This window comes from Panthera tigris, chromosome A2 (genome assembly GCF_018350195.1).
Source record: "Panthera tigris isolate Pti1 chromosome A2, P.tigris_Pti1_mat1.1, whole genome shotgun sequence".
Classification (NCBI taxonomy): domain Eukaryota; kingdom Metazoa; phylum Chordata; class Mammalia; order Carnivora; family Felidae; genus Panthera; species Panthera tigris.
The window spans coordinates 24,542,872-24,562,663 of NC_056661.1; the positions used below are offsets into that span (position 1 = coordinate 24,542,872).

At 40.2% G+C, this 19,792-nt stretch overlaps 1 protein-coding gene across 1 annotated transcript in view; it reads right to left on the minus strand.

The window, feature by feature from the left end:
• ERC2 (ELKS/RAB6-interacting/CAST family member 2) overlaps positions 1-18,062 on the minus strand; it is a 709,181-nt gene extending 691,119 nt beyond the window's left edge. Inside the window, exon 1 of the mRNA XM_042979179.1 lies at positions 17,406-18,062. Coding sequence (XP_042835113.1) covers positions 17,406-18,062 — 657 coding nt within the window. The remainder of the gene's footprint in view (positions 1-17,405) is intronic.
• Between the last annotated feature and the right edge of the window lie 1,730 nt (positions 18,063-19,792).

Here is a 19,792-nt window from a genome sequence, read left to right on the forward strand (position 1 = left end):
AGACTTGGAAACCATGTGACCTTTTGTGGGCAACTTGAGAGTTTGCCTTTCCTGAGGGCTCAGACAACAGCATTTACTGGGAAGTCATCCTCATCTTTTTTCTCTATTACTCCCTATAGTGATACAAAAATTTACAGTTTCCATCTCATACCACAGAAAATATTCAATTCAGCCTACCAGAAAAAATGTAATGTGATTCTTACTTTTTTTTTAAAGCATGATAAAGGTCTGGCTATGGCCCAAAATTTTCCAGAGCAGCCATCTGCAAAACAACATGAACTGGCTTGGATTCAGCTAAAGGGGTCAATACCTTGGTCATGAAAACTCTCCTAGCCACCCCTAAGAACAACAGGACAACAACAGCAACAAAACTGTTCCCAAAATTGTAATATGGTATCTCCTTGGCATATAACAATACTTACACATCCAACAATGACATTTTGAAGATGGCATCTCTCTCTCTCCCTCTTTCTTTCTCCCTCTCTCTGTTTCTCTTTCTCTCTCTTCTTTCCCCCCACCCCGTCTGTCACACACACACACACACACACACACACACACACACACACACACACATTAATAATAGAAAAGGGATGTCAAAGAATTAAGCCAAGGAAAATTAAGCTGTTCTCAACAAACCCAGAGCTTTTGCTGGATTCATAAGCACCTTTCCCTCTTAACCTTCAGCATATTGACAGAGGGGCTCATAAAGTCATCCTTCTGCTGCACCATGGCAGTCCCAGAGGAGTTCACAGGGCCAGGAACACATAGGAAAAATCATAGAAGCAAAATACAGTTTGTCCCAACATATGCCTCCATATATATTAACCACCATACTAACATCTCTTAATTCATAAAAATAAAAAAAGGTGATCTCCAAGTGTCAATTTCTCTTCCTACTCTTTAGATGTAAGTGCAATACTTGTACCACTACTTTTGCCCTACCTTCATACCTATGCTTTATGAAATAAATCTCCAGCCATATAATTTATTTTGGCCATTCCCTCCATTGAGAACTTCAAAACACCACCACCAACCCCTGCTCCCACCTACCATCTTGAATAGTTGTCCATCCTCAGGAATTATCTCTAATGCCACCTTCTGTATATAAAGTCTTCCTTCATCTCTTCCTTCTCTGGACTCCTAAATCAAATTATATATTTTAATGGCATGGACAAATTTCTTCCCTTTTCTTATAATTCTCTTTTATGGGTTTTTAGGAGTACAGCATTTTCTCTGCTAGACTAGGTTCTCAAGGCAGGAGCTGGGACCTACTCATTTTTGTAACCATAAAGCTTCTAAACAGAGAGCCCTGAATATTCATGGCCCTATCAAGATGCATTGGGCTATTAGTAATAAAGCCTCAACTCAAACTGGCTTATACAAACTGCAGAATAATCAGAGATGGGGCAATCTTCAGTATGGCTCTACCATACCATTTCTCTGCTACTCTTTTAGCACTTTACTCCCCCGTGTGATGCCTTTGTCCTCAGTTTTCCCTCATGATTATCTTCATCATCTATTACTTTGATATTTACTCAGGTTAGCATGGTGCTAAATATTTTTACATGAACTTCCTCATTTAATCCAATTAAACTTAAATCCTATTAAATTTATTCCACTAGCAGTAAATGTACCCCTAAAGCAGGTATTGTCATTACACCTACTTTACAGGTGAGGAAACAATTTCAAAGAGATAAGTTGCCTGAAGTTCCACAGCTGGAAACAGAACCTAAGCAATCCGCCTCCAAAGCTGATGCTCTCAACCACTGTCAAGGATAGTCAAGCAAGACCTGAAAAGGCAGGCCACACTAAGGCCACATTACCAGTCTGCTCACAGAAACTCTGAATGGACAGCATATCAGATACAAAGGGTAAAACCAGGGCTGCCAGATTACAATATAAGCATCGTTTAGGAATGTCATTCCACAGCCTACAGTAAGGAAACACCTAATAGGTGTTAAGAGGGTGCTCAAAACTGGTACCAAGTTGAGATTTTCTCACTGAAGTTCATTAGAAGTACTGGATAAGATCTGGAAAGGCAATGACTTTCTCATTGGAAAGCCCAGTGGCTTGGGCTTCCAAGTTGTATAATGCAGACTCCATGCCTGTCCTAAGATCACCTTGTGTACACAGGGATGGCCACTCTATACCATAGTCAGGGCTGACTGACTGAAGACCAACTTTGGAGTTAGTCTGCCTGGGCTCAACTCCAGCTCTGCCACTTGCTAACTGTAACCTTGGACAAGTGATCTCTCCTCTAGCCATACCTTACTCGCATATGAAATAGCGATATTATTAATAGTACCTACTTCACAGGGTCATCATGAGGATTAAATGAGATACCATATGTGAGCCCATCAGCACAGTGTTTGAAATATCACTATCTCATTTAGGGTATACGTAGGAAGTGCTTTACGAGCTATACTGATCATTTTTATTCTTATCAAGGGAACATATTGTAGTCAGGTGGGTGTTCTAGATGGGAAAGTGATTCACAGACTCACATGCTTGCCTGAGAAAGGCAAAGCCCAAACTTTCTCTAACTCCCCCTCCCGAACCCCTTCAAGAAACCTTACACTATCTGGCTGTTGGGAGGATGCTGAGCCCACTCTCCTGGACCCTGGGTAGGCTTCCACAGAAGAGAGAGAAGTCCTATCAAGGGTTCATCTCAGAAAGGTAAGTAAATTGAGAGAGAAACTTTCTTCCCTAGCCCAAATTTCATGTTCAAGTTCCAAGGTAGAGTAAACTGCCCATCAAAAACAAGGTACATGACTGCTATCTATGTTCCTTAGTTACAATCTACATGGAAAAAAAATAGGTCTCTAATGATTTTTACAAAATAGTAAATGTGTCTTACACTTTAGAGTCTTCTTCAGCTGGTAGCCTGTTACTGGGAACACAGTACGTGCCCAATTACCCTTACTTAGTAACTTCCTAAAATCTTTTGTTCCTTGCACTATCACAAATGCCTACAGCATAATTTGGTTTGCAGTGTTCTATTTTATTTGCAATCACAAAAAAGTGAAATAGAATTATCTGTGGTGAAGTGGGAATTTCGGCATCCCAAGACAAACGTAATGAACCAAACAAAAATCCTTAATGAAAATATTTAAACATATACTTAAGTATGACACCCAACATCATGCAAATTCTTCCGGGATAACTTATTCCTGAGGGTGGACTAAAATCTATCACCTTTAGGATATTGTATTTGAATATGTTTAGTAATGGGTGCTGTCCATCTATCAGTTTCCACTGTACCAATGTACACACCTTTAACTATCACCAAAATCCTAGCACATGTCCCCTACTTCTCAGCAAAAATTGAAGAGCAGTGAGCTGAAGACATGTCTTACATTACCTAAAGCTCATTCATTTCATTAACTGCCAGGAACTACCTACTCCTAATACATGTGCAATATGTAATATTAAATGGAAATATCCAGACAGAGGTTTTACCTAAATATCCTCAGATACCCTTGGAGTTTAGAGCAGAGATAAGGAAGTGAAATGTTGTGCACAATTCAGGTTATGCACATTTTTCTAGGGAAAATGTAAAAGTTTTCATTGGCTTCTAAAAGAGGATATGGCTCCCCAAAGTTAAAAACCACAAACAGAAGTTTAAAAAATTTGAGAAAGCAAACTTTATTATTTGCTACACTTCTAAATTTGAACAATTTCTAAATGTGGTCATCATGTGCACTGTCCAACTTTCCATCTCATATATTTACTTATTCCTCTGGTTCCAGGATTCTTTGGGAACTTTTATATTACTTTACACAGATATTTCAGAAAGCTCATCCAAGGGACGAATTTTAATTTTTTTCAATTCCTTTTTAGATAATATATGCTCAGGAGACAAAACTTTTTAGAACTCAAGCTAACTGCTGTAACTTAAAATAGAAGATGCCAGATTATAAAATGCCTAGTTCTAAAAGTTTGTAACTGGCAACATAATCTCATCCACTTTGGAGACCTAATTTTCCAAAGAGACTAAGGAAGCTTACAAAAAGTGGAGAATTTTTTAAAGTTCCATAGAGGATGCAATCTGACATTATATAAAGAAACCACACGGATCCACTAAGATAAGACAGCATGAATTGATCCTCATGTCAGTTAATACCACTTCTGGAATTTCTTCAGTGGGCATAATCAGAGGTAGGGATTGACAACATGGGTGAGAAGGCCCAGAGACCCCAAAAGGCTACTGAATCTGCTGTTGAAATAGCTGTCTATAGACAGATGATAGTAGTTAACTTTCTTTCGTCATGGTCTCTTAAAAACTGAAATATGGCAATCTCTCATTTATGTGTTGCACAAATGTATTTCCCAGCAAGGGCGGTCCTTTCCTCCTTATCACCTTACCCATATGTTTCCTTGTTAGAGAATCTACCCCTCATGCCCTGGTTTCAGCAGTCTTTTCATAGCTCTGTTGAGAGCCTGGATCTCACGACTCCCTTAGCCACGGCTAATTGGACCTATCACAAACTCTGGATTCAAGCTGGGCCAATCAGATTTTTGGTTCTCTGAATTTGAAATTGAAACCAACCAACTCTAGGCAGTCTCTATGAAGCACTTGAATGGAGAAGATGCTTTCCTTGAGTGGCCACTTTTTCAGAAGCAGCATATAAAAACATATCAAGAGAGAAAATAAGAGAAACGTGAGACAGAAATAGTGAAAACTGACTTTGTCCTTATTCCTGATTATTTTCCAACTAACTTGATTCTAGCCCCCCAGGACACCTGGCTGCCCCTACATACACGTAGGGTTGGAAAAGAACTCTTGTATGTTCCTAGTAAATCCCTTTCTTTTTCCCTTCAACATGTTTGAATGGGTTTCTGCTACTTGCAAATACATTTTCCCTTAAATAAGTGGTGACTAAATCAGTTAGTAAATAAATGAACTAGATTCTCAAAAAGGACAAAGAGGTTTCATAGGGGAAAGTTGCTGGGAGAGGTGGAAATGAGGAATGCTGGGACCCAAGAGGGTAAGATCTGACTTTGAGACACAAGATTTGGAACAAGTCAAAAGACAAATCCTAAATAGGTGTGGCTATCCCAATGAGGCCAGAAACCAACTGAAAAGGACACAGAGCTCCAGCTGAGGGACTCCTGCACCAGAAAACTGTCCATGTACCTTGACGTTCCTGTAGATAGAGGCAAGTTTGGGAAGAATTCTAGCTAAATTTATGAGACCATCCTCATTGGAGTACGGATAATCCATAATAAAGAACTTCCCCATTCCTGAAGCCCTGCTCTTATAGAGCCAGTCAATTTGTCAAAGCCATAACCACCTAAATGGATCTGCCAGAACTTTAATGAACATCCTAAGAAATAATCTCTCTCATTCTTCTGCCACCTGCAGTTTTAATTTTCCAGCCAGTTCTTGGGAATTGCCTCCTCCCATCCTTCTCAGTGGGTTTCCAAGATAGTTTTCCTTTGGCATCCTCCTCTGCTAATGTACTTGACAAGAATGCATTTGCTCCTTCCTGCTTGCCCTCTCTCCTCTGTTGCTCTTGACAACATGCTCCCTTGCTCATTCTGGCTTTCTGTCCTTTCTATATAACTCCTTGACAGCATCCTTAAGATACTGTCAAGCAGCACATTTCTACTTCCACTGTACATTAGGACTTCCATTTCCACACCAAATTCCCTGGTTTTCAACAAATCTGTTGTTTTCCCCTTTAAGACAATAGAAAGAACACACCTTTGAAACTAAGCATACCTGAGATTCAAATTCCAGCTCTACCTAATGGTGAGACCTCAGGCCACTTAATCTCCGTGTCTTGTTTTACATCTATAAAAATGAGGGTGCCATGTGTTTTGCAGGGCTGTTGAGCTCACACACATGGAAAGCAACTAGTAAATTCCTAGTACAAAGTAGGAGCTCAAAAATACTCCCTTTCCTTTTCAAAATCAATGTCAGACATAGTCAAAAAACACCATAAAAATCCACTAAAGGTGTAAAGAAATGATGGTTTAAAAAATAGATTTCATTTTTTTAAAGGGTTGTCTCTTTCCTTAAAAGATTAATCTCTATCCAGGCGCCTGGGTGGTTCTGTCAGTTGAGTGTCTGACTCTTGATTTCAGCTCAGGTTATGCTCTCACAGCTTGATGGGTTTGAGCCACATGTTGGGCTCTGTGCTGGCCATGCAGAACCTGCTTGGGATTCTCTCTCTCTCCCTCTTTCTCTCTGCCCCTCCCCCACTTGCACTGTCTCTGTCTCTCTCAAAATAAATAAATAAACTTAAAAAAAAAAAAGATGAATCTCTGTTTACCAAATGTCTACCTATAAAAGAATCAAGGTATTTGAAGATTCATGGTTACTAGTCCAGGTCAAGATTAAAAAAAAAAAAAAAAAGAAGACATAATTCACAATTAATTCTTTCCCGCAAAATGATGGAAGTCATGAATCAACTTTTACCTTTTATATGAATATTTTTACATAAATACATACATTTTGGTCATCACAAAGTGAAAGAATTGCATGTAGGCAAAGTATTTAGAAAATGAAGATATAGGGGTACCTGGGTGGCTCAGTTGGTTAAGCGTCCAACTTCAGCTCTGGTCATGATCTCACAGTTCATGGGTTCCAGCCCCATGTTGGGCTCTGTGCTGACAGCTCAGAGCCTGGAGACTGCTTTGGATTCTGTGTCTCCTTCTCTCTCTGCCCCTCCCCTGCTCGTGCTCTGTTGCATGCTGTCTTGCTCTCTCTGTCTCTCAAAAATAAATGTTAAAAAATAAATAAATAAAATAAATAAAATGAAGATATAGTAATCATCCAATTAACTCAGGGTTTCTCATCATTGTAGCTATTGACATTGTTGGCCAGATAATGTAGGGGGCAGTTCTATGCACTTTGAGCTGTTTAGCAGCATCCCTGGCTTCTACCCACTGAATGTCACCCCATCCAGTAGTGACAACCAAAAATGTCTTCAGACATTGCCAAATGTCCCTTAGGAGGCAAATTGCCCTCACTTGAGAATAAGTTAACTTGATCAATGTATATAGCCAAACCAGACAGTACAAACCAAGCTATGGGATTATAAAACAGGAAGTATCTGTACTTTTTCTCTCCAGAATGTTCCCACTAAAAAACAAAATGGCTGCACATCACTTCCAAGATACAATCAAATGCTGGCTTCACGGAGAAACAGAGGAGAAATTGCACGTGCCAGAATTCTGTTTGTCAAGCTGCCCTAGCTCTTGGCTGCATGCCCACACCCTGCCTAAAACCTACTTCCCAAACTTTTGAAAATGCTTTCCACAGCTTTCAGAACCTGACCTTTAGAGCAGCTTTATCTATGTGTGTGTGTGAAATAGATTTACAATTTTCTATATTCCTGCAAAGCCAAAACCACTTATTGAGTCCAAATGCCAACTGGGGGTGGTGGGAATTTGCACACAGATGTCAGTGGATGCCAAAACAACAACACAAGAGCTCCACCTGCAACTAATTATAGAAACTGAAATTGCACTCTGGCCAGAAGAGGCTAGGTTCAGAACCCACCCCATCTGCTTTGGCCGATAAAATCACTCTGTTACTTTTCTCCTGTCAACATATACTTGCTTCTTAAAATCCTCTGAGGATGTCTTCTATAGGGAATTTTATTAGGCAGTGTTTTGGGAGTAACCACTCCCTCTGCCTTTCCCCACTTGGAGCTTGGTTTCAAAAAGTGCATTTGGCACAAGTGAGATTATAATAATCTATTTGTTGAAATATTCCAAAACGTTTTCTTTAGTTCCTTGTGTGTTGTTGCTATCCCATTGCCAAAATAAAGTGATCCAGAGAGAAAATGGAAGATGGAAGTCATTTAGCTCTCCCAAGGTCCAGCATACAGGAATGTTTATATTCCTTCCCCCATTAGCCAAGTCTTTCATAAAATAAAACCTGGGAATAAAAATCTGTAGGACTACTAATGCAGTGCACATGGCTGATCTTAGGGCTGACTGCAAGAGATTACTGAGGAAAAAACCAGCTGACATCTGTGACAAAGATGTGTGTGTAGTTCACTTCAAATCATTCTCCTACATTCTAGCAAACAAAGAAATCAACTGTTGGCTCTGTGCCATCTCATCTATCTTCAGAACCAAAGGAAGTTTTCCCCTACCCATGAAAGCCATTTAAAATTGTGGTTTCAGTCTAAGTAGGTCATTGCCTAAATCTGGACCAAAGGGTTTTCTACCTTGCTGGAAAGGTAGACAAAAGCTACAGTTCTCTGAGGAGCTGAGGAAGACTATTTCAAGATGAGGAAGGTTGACTTTTTGTTGTTGTTGTCCTTCTAAAATTCAGCATTCCAAGTTATACTGTGGTGCTAAACTGGTTTATATTACCCAGTTCTAAATCTGTTCGCCTTTGTCACATTGGGGAAGGCATACATAAACACTCATAATTTAAATCAGAGTTAAAATGAAAAAAAAAGTTATATACCTAATTGGTATTTGATTGACTTAATCTCCCAGGTCTCTTGATATGACTATAAACCCTTAAAATATTTGAAGAAAGAGGGTAACTAAGGACAGCTCAAGTCAGTGCAGTGAACATCTGTTTTGGTCCTAGAGCATCCCTTTACCCTTCATCTCAGTCTTTTTAAAGAACTGCCCCTCAGGGCGCCTGGGTGGCTCAGTTGGTTAAGAATCCTACTTTTGATCTCTTGATCTAAGGGCGCCTGGGTGGCTCAGTCAGTTAAGAATCCTACTCTTGATCTCTTGATCTCAGCTCAAGCCCCTCATCAGGCTCCACACTGGGCATAAAGCCTACTTTAAAAAAAAAACAAAAAACCCTGCCCCCTCCCTAAAGTCTAATAGACTCACCTGTCATAGTAAACCTTTCTCACATACCTGCCCCTTGCCCTAGCAATTCACACTTACCAAGTACTAGAGACAGGATATGACCAAAGCAGGACCAAAAATCCTTCTATAAATTTTCCAAATGGGAAGTGAAGACAGGGATCTCTTAACCATTCAGTTATGACCTGGGGGTACTGGCAGCCAAGACCACCCGCCACATGAAAGACAAAAATGAGGCTTACACACAGACAGAGGCAGAGATCAAGAACCAGAGATGAAACAATGAGGAGAGACAAAATCCTACTACAGTGTGAGGCACTGGATCCAGTCAACCCCAAGCTCAACATCTGAGCCTTTCTGCAATTTCATTATAAGAACTAATAGATCCCCCTTTTTTGCATACACAGGCTTTGAGGAGATTTGTGTCACTACTTTGGAGTATTGCCCAATACAATTAGTAAGTAGGTTTCTTCAATCTAATGTGTAAGGTCCTTTAAGGTCTCATTTCAGCCCACTGAAATACACATATTTTTATGGTTATCGTGACTGATAATTATTATGAATAATAGTTCTCAACTAATAACTTTCTATTTTATTAGTTAGGAAGGTATTGAGCTGCAAGTAATAGAATATCCAACCAACAGTGATTTAAACTACGAGGGGCTAACTCTGGAAAACAGTGTGGAAGTTCCTCAAAAAATTAAAAATACATCTACCCTATGACCCAGAAATAGCACTGCTAGGAGTTTACCCAAGGGATACAGGAGTGCTGATGCATAGCAGCACTTTCAACAATAGCCAAATTATGGAAAGAGCCTAAATGTCCATCAACTGATGAATGGATAAAGAAATTGTGGTTTATATACACAATGGAATACTACTTGGCAATGAGAAAGAATGAAATATGGCCGTTTGTAGCAATGTGGATGGAACTGGAGAGTGTTATGCTAAGTGAAATAAGTCATACAGAGAAAGACAGATACCATATGTTTTCATTTATGTGGATCCTGAGAAACTTAACAGAAGACCATGGGGGAGGGGAAGGGGGAAAAAAAAGGTTAGGGAGGGAGGGAGACAAATCATAAGAGACTCTTAAAAACTGAGAATAAACTGAGGGTTGATGGGGGTGGGAGGGAAGGGAAAGTGGGTGATGGGCAGTGAAGAGTGCACCTGTTGGGATGAGCACTGAGTGTTGTATGGAAACCAATTTGACAATAAATTTCATATTAAAAAAAAAAAACTAAAAGGGGCTATTTTCTCACATGACTAGAGGTCTGGAGGCCAACCATTGTAGGTACTGTTGCAAGTGCTCAGAGATGGGAGGACGTATGTTTCTGTGCTTGGCTTGGCCTTTCTCTCATGGTTATTATACGGCTGATACAGCTCCAGGCAACATATCAACACTCAAGACAGGAAGAAGTGGGAAAAAGCATCACTGGTGACATATATTTACTCTTTTTATCAGGAAAACAAAAGCTTTCCCAGAACCTCTCAGATACCCACTTGGGTTCCATTGCCCAGTTACATGAGACATAAAGGGAGGGGCCTGACACTCGGCCATTAAAAAGGCATCATTATGGGGCACCTGGATGGCTCAGTCGGTTGAGCGTCCGACTTCGGCTCAGGTCGTGATCTCACGGTCCATGAGTTCGAGCCCCGCGTCGGGCTCCGTGCTGACAGCTCGGAACCCGGAGCCTGTTTCAGATTCTGTGTCTCCCTCTCTCTCTGACCCTCCCCTGCTCATGCTCTGTCTCAAAAATAAATAAACCTTAAAAAAAATAATAACTAAATAAATAAATAAATAAATAGGCATCATTAGGACACTCTGGAAGGCCCAGCCACTGAAGGAGACTTTGACCACACTGAAAGTGCTCATCTACCTTCGTAAGTCTCAAACTTTAATATATTGCTTCCAGAGCTACTCCTGATGCAGACATTCTTAAAGTGTGGCCTTTAGTTCTAGGAATATTTATAGTTTATGACAAATAGGATTATTTAAAATATATAAGCAATATATATAATAATAACATATATGTTAACATATGTAACAGAATAACAGATATACACATATATATACACACACATATACATATAAATGTGATTTGGAAGGAAGTACAATCCCCTGACCCCAATGAATTTGGGCCTGACCATGTAACATGCTTTAGGCAACAGAATGTTAGTAGACTTGATATGCACATAGGTTTGAAATGTGTTTATGTGATTTGGTTAGAGACTTGGCATCTGTGATCCACTGTAAGATGAATTCCTGAATAGCTTCTGTTCCAAGGAGAATGTGGACGCATGTAGAACATATTTGAACTGAACTTTCATCCTAGAGCCTGATGCCCTGAGTCTAGCCCTGTTCAACTAAGTTGCAACCAACCTGCAGATATGTGAGGGAGAGGTAAATGTTTTTTTTAAGACAGTAGGTTTTGGAATGGCTTGTTACACAGCATTACTGAAGCTATAGCTGCTTAATACATAGATGCTTGGTTTAAGATAAAGTTTCATGGACTTTGTGGGATTAAGCAAACTTAATAATTTTTTTTTAACTGTAGGAGTTAGAGCATTTCATTTCACATGGGGATATATTGTATTAGTTTGCTAGGGCTGCCATAATAAAGTAGAACAAACTGGGTGGCTTACACAACAGAAATTTATTGTCTCACAGTTCTGGAGGCTAGAAGTTCAAGATCAAGGTGTCACCAGGGTTACTTCCTTCTGAGGACTGTGGGTGAAGAATCCAGGCCTCTTTCCTTGGCTTGTAGATGGCCATCTTCTCCCTGTGTCTTCATATGATCTTCCCTCGGTGCGTGTTTATGTCTGTGTCCAAATTTCCCCCCCCAGTTTTTTTTAATGTTTCTTTATTTTGAGACAGAGAGGGTGGGAGAGAGCACGAGTGGAGGAGGGGCAGAGAGAGAGGGAGAGAGAGAATCTACTGTCAGGGCAGAGCCCAACATAGGGCTTGATCTCACGAATTGTGGGATCATGACCTGAGCTGAAATCAAGAGTCAGATGCTTAACCAGCTGAGCCACCCAGGTGCCCCACATATTTCCCCTTTTGGTAAGGACATTAGACAAATTCGGTTAGGGCCCACTCAAATGACCTCATTTTAACTTGATTACCTCTGTAAAGACCCTATCCCCAAATAAAAACACATTATGAGTTACAGGGGATTAAGATTCCAATGTATCTCTTTGAGGAGAACATAATTCAATCCATAACATAAGTATTATTAATTTCCAGGATAGAAGTATCTAGTATATCATGTCTCAAGTTTATTTGACCAGAAAATCCCATCTGCCAAGTGTCATTTCCCTGGATACACTTTGGAAAACTGGCTTTGAGGGATTGATGGATCTCAGACTTAGAGTAGCAGAAGGAATGGAGCCTGAAAGAAGGCACAGGGAAAAGACAGGTCTGAATAGTGAATATATTTAAGTCCCATCCACAAATTGGACGGTTCTGGACACTCCAAGGCTGAGCCCTTAATCCCACAAACACCCAGTACTCAAGGTGACTGCAGCTGCATTTAACTGTTAGTGGATACCCCCTCACAATGCAGCTGCCTTGCCACCTTCCCAATAGGAGATAGAATTAATTCTATCACCCACTTCCTAGTGGTACAACCCTTCATATCTGGACACTCCCAATGAAATGAGCATTTTAGAACAGGGTTTAATGACCCTGTTGAAATGGCCCTACAGTTATACAAACAAAACAAAATGATAAAAGAAACACGGAAATGTGATCCATCTCGACCTTTTCAAGTTACAGGCTCAAAATGAGAACCAATAAATCATATGCTGAAACTAGCTCAAAAACTCATCAAAAACCCATATTAATATTGATTTAGAGTAGATTATTTCCTATTGTGTTAAGCTAGAAATAGAAATCATCACATAACCATTGCTTAAAAGCCGTAAAACTCCCCAGGCAGGTTTACTTACACTTCTTAGGTTACATTTCCCAATGACCTTGTCCCACTTCTGCATTCACAAGATGGGTAAATATTAGATCTAGTACAATCTCCCAGCGTGTGATGCTATTTATATTCATGCAGATCCTTGGCCAGCCATGTGCAAGTTAGGAAAATGTCTCAAAATTGCTTAATATACATCTAATTTGGAAAAAGTAATCTATTAAAAATATAAAGTTAATTATTGCAAAAAAAATCCAGGAATATGAAAAGTCAATAATGTAATATGCATCAAACTGCAAAACATAAGTCCTTATGAAATTTCTGAAAATTTCTCCTCTACCATGTGTTCCCTCTGTGATCTCTATCACACAGGTAAATAGAAAGGAGCTGTAAAGACAATCATATAACCTTTTAGAGAAAAGTAGGCTACTTTACTTTCTAAGAGTTGCATTCTCCTGCCCCCAACATCCACACCCAACCCCCTAGGAATTACAAATAACAAGGGGGCTGCCTCAAGTGGCAGCCAAACATCCACTCCAAATCTTTTCTTCTCACCTCTCCCCCAAATCATTCTACAGGTTTGACATTGAGTTCACACCATTCCAAAGATTAGCTGTCTGTAATACTCTACCACCCTCTTCTTCCATTCAAGACAGCACATCATGAAGTAAAAAGTACAAGTGATAACGTAAGAGTAACTGTGCATCCATGCACTCCAGTTTATACAAACATGCCAATGATGCCAACTGCCAATACTGTAACTCTTCATGGTCCCAAATATATTTCTATTCATGCAGCTCTGTGTGGCTGAGAAGCAGGGCCTGGGAGAGAACCTGGGGGATAGGAGTGGGGAGGGAGTCTGAGATGAAATATCCATCCAGGAACCTGAGTAGCTACTCTTTGCACATAAGAGATTTGGTCACAGCCACCTACCCATTGTCTCCAAGTTTCCAACAGCCGTGTGCTTCCTACAACACAGGGAGAATGCTCAACATCCTCCCTTTGATCTGCAGTTGGGTTCAGCTCCCTTGGACAGAACCACTAGAACTTCCAAATATACTGCAAAAGAATTCATGAGTGGGAGCCCTCTTCAACAATGCACATAAGGGTGAAAGGTTTGCATTGGTGAGCATTAAATTCACAGAACCATGAATTTCATATACAAGAGCACTTTGAGCTTCCTGACCTCCACCGTATGATGGATCTGCTTCCCATTTGTATTTACCTAGTATAGTTCAAATGGTTTTAGATCACCCAAATTTAGGTTAGTGAAATTCTAATTATCCAGATACCCTCTGGTAGAACCACATTTGTAGATGTAGTCCGTGGTTGTTGTGCATAAGAAATCACAATCAAATGTTCCGTATCTCCTTTACATTCTTTTCTTCCATACAGAAAAAGTTTCCATGATTTTTTCCTCTAAAGGGAAATTATAGTCAGTTATGGTAAATGGCAGAAACTCTAAACAGCACAAAAAAACACTTCTGGGAAAAAGAAATAAATTCCTAATTAAGAATAAAAATCCCAATTAAACTAAATCACATTCTTAATCATTTTATCAGAGTTAGTCTTTTTTTTTTTCATCTAACACATATGATGATAAGATTATACTCACAGCTCAGTGATCCTCTAAGGAGTTAGTGAACATAAAGTCTTAGCCGTTGGCATAAACTATACCAAAGCCTTAAAGCCCAGCTCTCTCATTTACTAGCTGTGTGCACTTGGGCAAGCTGCTTATTCTTCTTACATTTATTTTTCATCTGTAAAATGAGAAAAAGTCTAGCACCTACCTCAGGTGACTGACACAAACACTAAATAAGATAATGTACACAAAGTTCTAAGAACAATGCCTGGCACATAGTAAACCCCAACAGATGTCTATCGGTAGCAGTAGCAGTAATAATAGAAACAGCAGCAACAGCAGGAATCTGGATTGTTCCCCTAACTTTATTTCATCTAACTCCACTTTTTGACAAACATAAAAACCCCACTGGTAGAAGTTTCTAGTGTTCCTTCATATCTGACTCTCCTTCCTGGAAAGAGGAGAGGACTATACCTCCTGACCCCTTGCAATCATGTCACTTCCAGTCCAAGGAATTGTGAAGCCAATGTGCCATCTCCAGGCACTCCCTTCCTCTGGTGTAGTAACTCTTGAAGCCATGTGCCAAGGTGCAGAAAGCCGGGATCCTGAGTCACTGCCTGGAGGAGGGCTGCCCTGGAGACTCACTTGACCTACTTCACACTTCAGGTGAATAAGGAAGGAATCTTGATGTGTTAAGCCACTCAGATTTGAGGTTTGTTGATTACCACCCTATCCTGACCAATAGGTACTCCAATACCTCTAAAAGGGATCCTGACATAATTCCCAGAGGAGAAAGAGAGGTGCTTCAATTGTTAAAAAATAACTTGCTTTTTGTCAATATTTAGATTCTTTACTTTGTAATACTACCTCATATTGCAAGCAAATTGACTTTTCAAACTCTCCATGCTTCTTCCTCCTTTTATATTTTTAACCTAAAAAAGAAAATAATTACATTTTACTTCTATTTAATACACAGGTTAATACTGGGGCTCTTACTGGATCATATGTCACATGGTCATATGGCACCCATAGTACCAAACATAGCCTGTGATCATAGTAGTTTCCAGAACTAGGAAGGGGTACTGGGAGCACCCTCAAGTGTTCAATTGTTTCTGGCTTAAGGCAACATGGGACAGTTAAGTAGAACTATGGATATTTTCTACTTTAAACTAAAACTAACCCTTATGAAATAGAAAAGGGGTTTAAAATGTTTTTACAAACCAAAAAGGTTTTGTGCATCATTAAAATGTACCTCAATATATTATTTATTTTATGTTGTCACTTCCATATTTACATCTGTATGAATGTCAGAATAGACACATAATATATTGGCATAATTGTACATCATAAATATACATGTATAAGTTGGGGTCTCTGCTCAAAAAAATTTAATGATAGGAGCATAAGATAAAAGTAACTTTGAAACTGACAGTTTAAAGAATGGCCTTCACACTTTTTGTCGCTATTTGCATCATTCCTAAACTGCTGTAACCATTTTCCAAAGCAACTAAAAAAGAAGAAAACCAATACAGAACTAGGGAAATTCACATAGCAGTAACAGGTTCATAAGGACATCATGAACCAGCAAAGTCAGAAGAAAAAAAAATAAAAGCAGAAATGATAGTGAGGAGCATAGATTTGATTTAGGGTTGAAGAACAAAACTTTCTGTTCCAACTAAAAATCACGTTTCCACATCTGAAAACCAGCAAAGGCTCTGTCAGATAGTTAAAAGGATAAGGTGATTGCTTTCTACACATAGAAGCAGGATGAAGAGCAGATTCTCATACAGATCAGAAATGCTTCTAAAGATACTTGGACTCCAAAGTGTGGTATCCAGGGAAACAGGAGGGCCAGCAGATAACCCCAAGAAAGGCAGAGAGCTTTGTTAGGCCAACATCCAAACCAATTATTGAAGAATCACTAGTTCAGCCAAGTTAGAATTATCTCAAATTTCTACAGAAAGTTAAATGATATCTGGGAATTTTTCAGCCAAATGGCACAGAGCTCTCTATTCCCCATCTCATAGCACTTACCTCACTATCAGTAAGAGGTGAAGCTGGGATTTAAACCCAGGCATATCAGACTCCAAAACCCTTATGAAAACGGCAGCAGATAAATGAGCCTCACAGAATAGGTAGGATTTGGAAATGGAGACTGGCTGGCACTGAAAGGGGAGAGGCAGGGAGAGGAGGCCCTGAGGAGGCCATTAGTGAAAGGGAACAGAAAAAGCTAAGGAATAGAGGTGGAAAACCCTGAGTGTGTGCAGGAATTACCAAGTATAGTGCAGGTAGCATAGGAAATGTGCAGGGAGGAGGTATGAGATAAGGCTGGGAAGGCTGGCTCTGGCCTTTCAGCTGATGATGCTGTTGGCTCAGCCAAAGAGGCAGACTTCACTCTGAAGGCAATAAGCAATAATTGAGAGCTTTAAAGCAGAGAAATGGCATATAATGCAAGTAGGCCCTGGGAAAACTAATCTTGCTATGACATGGAAGATAGATTAAAGAAGAATAAGAAGGTGCCTTGCACATAATACATGTGCATTTAATATGAATGGATAAAGGAAAGACCAGGTTAAAACTTATTGTGTTTCTCCAACATGATACCAAACCCATTCTACCCAGTGCTATTTAATGTTTGGTTTGCTATTTAGAGAATAAATTCCCCTCATTCTAGAAAGAAATAAAGCTGCTGTGGCTTCAAAAATAAGTCAATTGATCAGTCAAGTGTGGCTCTCTAAATGTTGCCGTTACAGTATCTACTCTGGCAAAAATTAACATTTTCTTCTTCTATGCAGAGGGAAGTACATCTGAGCTGCTGCTGTTACTGCTGAAAAAGAAAAAAAAAATTAACCAAGTACAAAAGTTAGGCAATGAAGAATGGTTCCTCCCCTTCAGCAACAGGGTGAAAAAGTTATTGGAAAATAAGATAATAAGCCATAATTTCATATTTCTTATGCCCTCTTGTGGTCTCCAGGTCAAACACGTACTAAGCCATAGCTTTCTTGATGATGCCAAACTTCCTTCTGCACAGGTCATGGTGCCATCTGCAAAGCATCAATTACTCAGTGAGAAGCCAAGGCTGAAAAACCCTGAGATGAGTCATAACCTACCTGATTTTCTTCATGGGAAACCCTCATCTGCTCCTTGAGGACAGACATTCGGGCTGCCTCTTCTTTCCTCAAGACTCTCTCCTTCTTGAGCTCAGGGCTCCAGAAGGTCTTGATACTGTTCATGGAAGATCCCAACTTGCTGTCCTTGATGTCTAGCTCTTTCCGGAGGAGGTCATTCTCTCTCTGAAGTTCCTTGAGCTGGGCTTGAAGGTCTAACATTGTGCTATCCCTTACCTGCCTCAACATGGAGGGGACCTGGTGGTGGTGATGATGAGACGAGCTAGTCAGACCACCATGTTGATCCGTGTATGAAAGAACATCTGTGTGGGAAAGTCCAGCAGAAGCAATATTGGGACTACTCCCCATGGCTGTGACTCGGCCTCCATATACAGCTCTATTTGTGGCCCTTCCCAGAGTCATGGTGCCCTTTGGGTAAGTTGTCGAAGCCACCCCCTCATGATCACTCAGATACATGGGTCCAGACGTAGCATAAGCCGCATTAAGGGACTGGATATTCTCCATGGACAGTGTCTTGCCTGTTCCTCCACCTCCCCCACTGCTTGTTCTTCTGTGGCCCAAACGAGGAGACCTTGGCAAACGAGGAGATCTGGAAGGGCTACCTTCCAGATTGGTGATTGTTCTTGCACTTCCATACATTTTTCTTCTATTATGAGGTGCTACTGAAGAGAAGGAATGCTATACTAAGTTGGGAGGTAAGCCAGTATTTCCACTATTGGCCTGAATTTTCACTGCATATTTTTCACCGTCTGTACCAGAAAATGACTCCAAATAGAGACCTGAAAAATGAGAAAAAAGATAATCAAAAACAAACTGTATTATATTTTTAAAAATGCATTGATAGATCAATGATGATAATGATAGATACATGAACATCAGAGAGTCACACCCATATTCATTTTTTTAATGACCCCAAACTTTACTTACAACATGCAAACATTTTGTATATTTCCCCCACCCTGCCCCCAAGCAAGGTCAAAAGTTCTCACAGCAAAAAGGAAACTTGTTTTTCCTTAGGAAAATGAAGCTTTGCATTTTGGTTTGTGCTAAGTGACAGTTGGGACGTCCAGAAAATTCACCATAGAATTCCTCCTCATAGAGAACTTGGCTATAAAATACTCCATCCTAGGGGCATGACCCCCCCATACACAAGTGGCTTGACAGTAACTTTTTTTTTTTTTTTTTTTTTTTGGGGACAGAGAGAGACAGAGCATGAACGGGGGAGGGGCAGAGAGAGAGGGAGACACAGAATCGGAAACAGGCTCCAGGCTCCGAGCCATCAGCCCAGAGCCTGATGCGGGGCTCGAACTCACGGACCGCGAGATCGTGACCTGGCTGAAGTCGGACGCTTAACCGACTGCGCCACCCAGGCGCCCCGACAGTAACTTTGAGAAGCTTTTGCTTCCTAGGATATCAAATAACAGTCAAGCAGGTTGTTACCTCCCCATTCTGTACCCATTCCAGACATCACTAATCCATCACTGTCCTCATTTCCACTAAGATTGGAATTCTTCTCAACATAATATTCTAGATGGTTTACCACCAATCAACTAGCATCGACTCAGGAGTTTGAACCTATTGACCATTTTGAAGCTAGAAGAAAAAGAGGTGGCTCAAAAAAACAAATAATCCAGTGAAGACATGGGCAAAAGACATGAATAGACACTTCTCCAAGGAAGACATCCAGATGGCCAACCGACACATGAAAAAATGCTCAACGTCACTCATCATCAGGGAAATACAAATCAAAACCACAATGAGATACCACCTTACACCTGTTAGAATGGCTAACATTAACAACTCAGGCAACAACAGATGTTGGCGAGGATGCGGAGAAAGAGGATCTCTTTTGCATTGTTGGTGGGAATGCAAGCTGGTGCAGCCACTCTGGAAAACAGTATGGAGGTTCCTCAAAAAACTAAAAATAGAACTACCCTACGACCCAGCAATTGCACTACTAGGCATTTATCCACAGGATACAGGTGTGCTGTTTCAAAGGGACACATGCACCCCCATGTTTATAGCAGCACTATCAACAACAGCCAAAGTATGGAAAGAGCCCAAATGTCCATCGATGGATGAATGGATAAAGAAGATGTGGTATACACACACACACACACACACACACACACACACAATGGAGTGTATATATATATATATATATATATATATATATACACACACACACACACACACACACACACACACACAATGGAGTATTACTTGGCAATCAAAAAGAATGAAATCTTGCCATTTGCAACTATGTGGATGGAACTGGATGGCATTATGCTAAGTGAAATTAGTCAAAGACAAAAAATCATATGACTTCACTCATATGAGGACTTGAAGAGACAAAACAGATGAACACA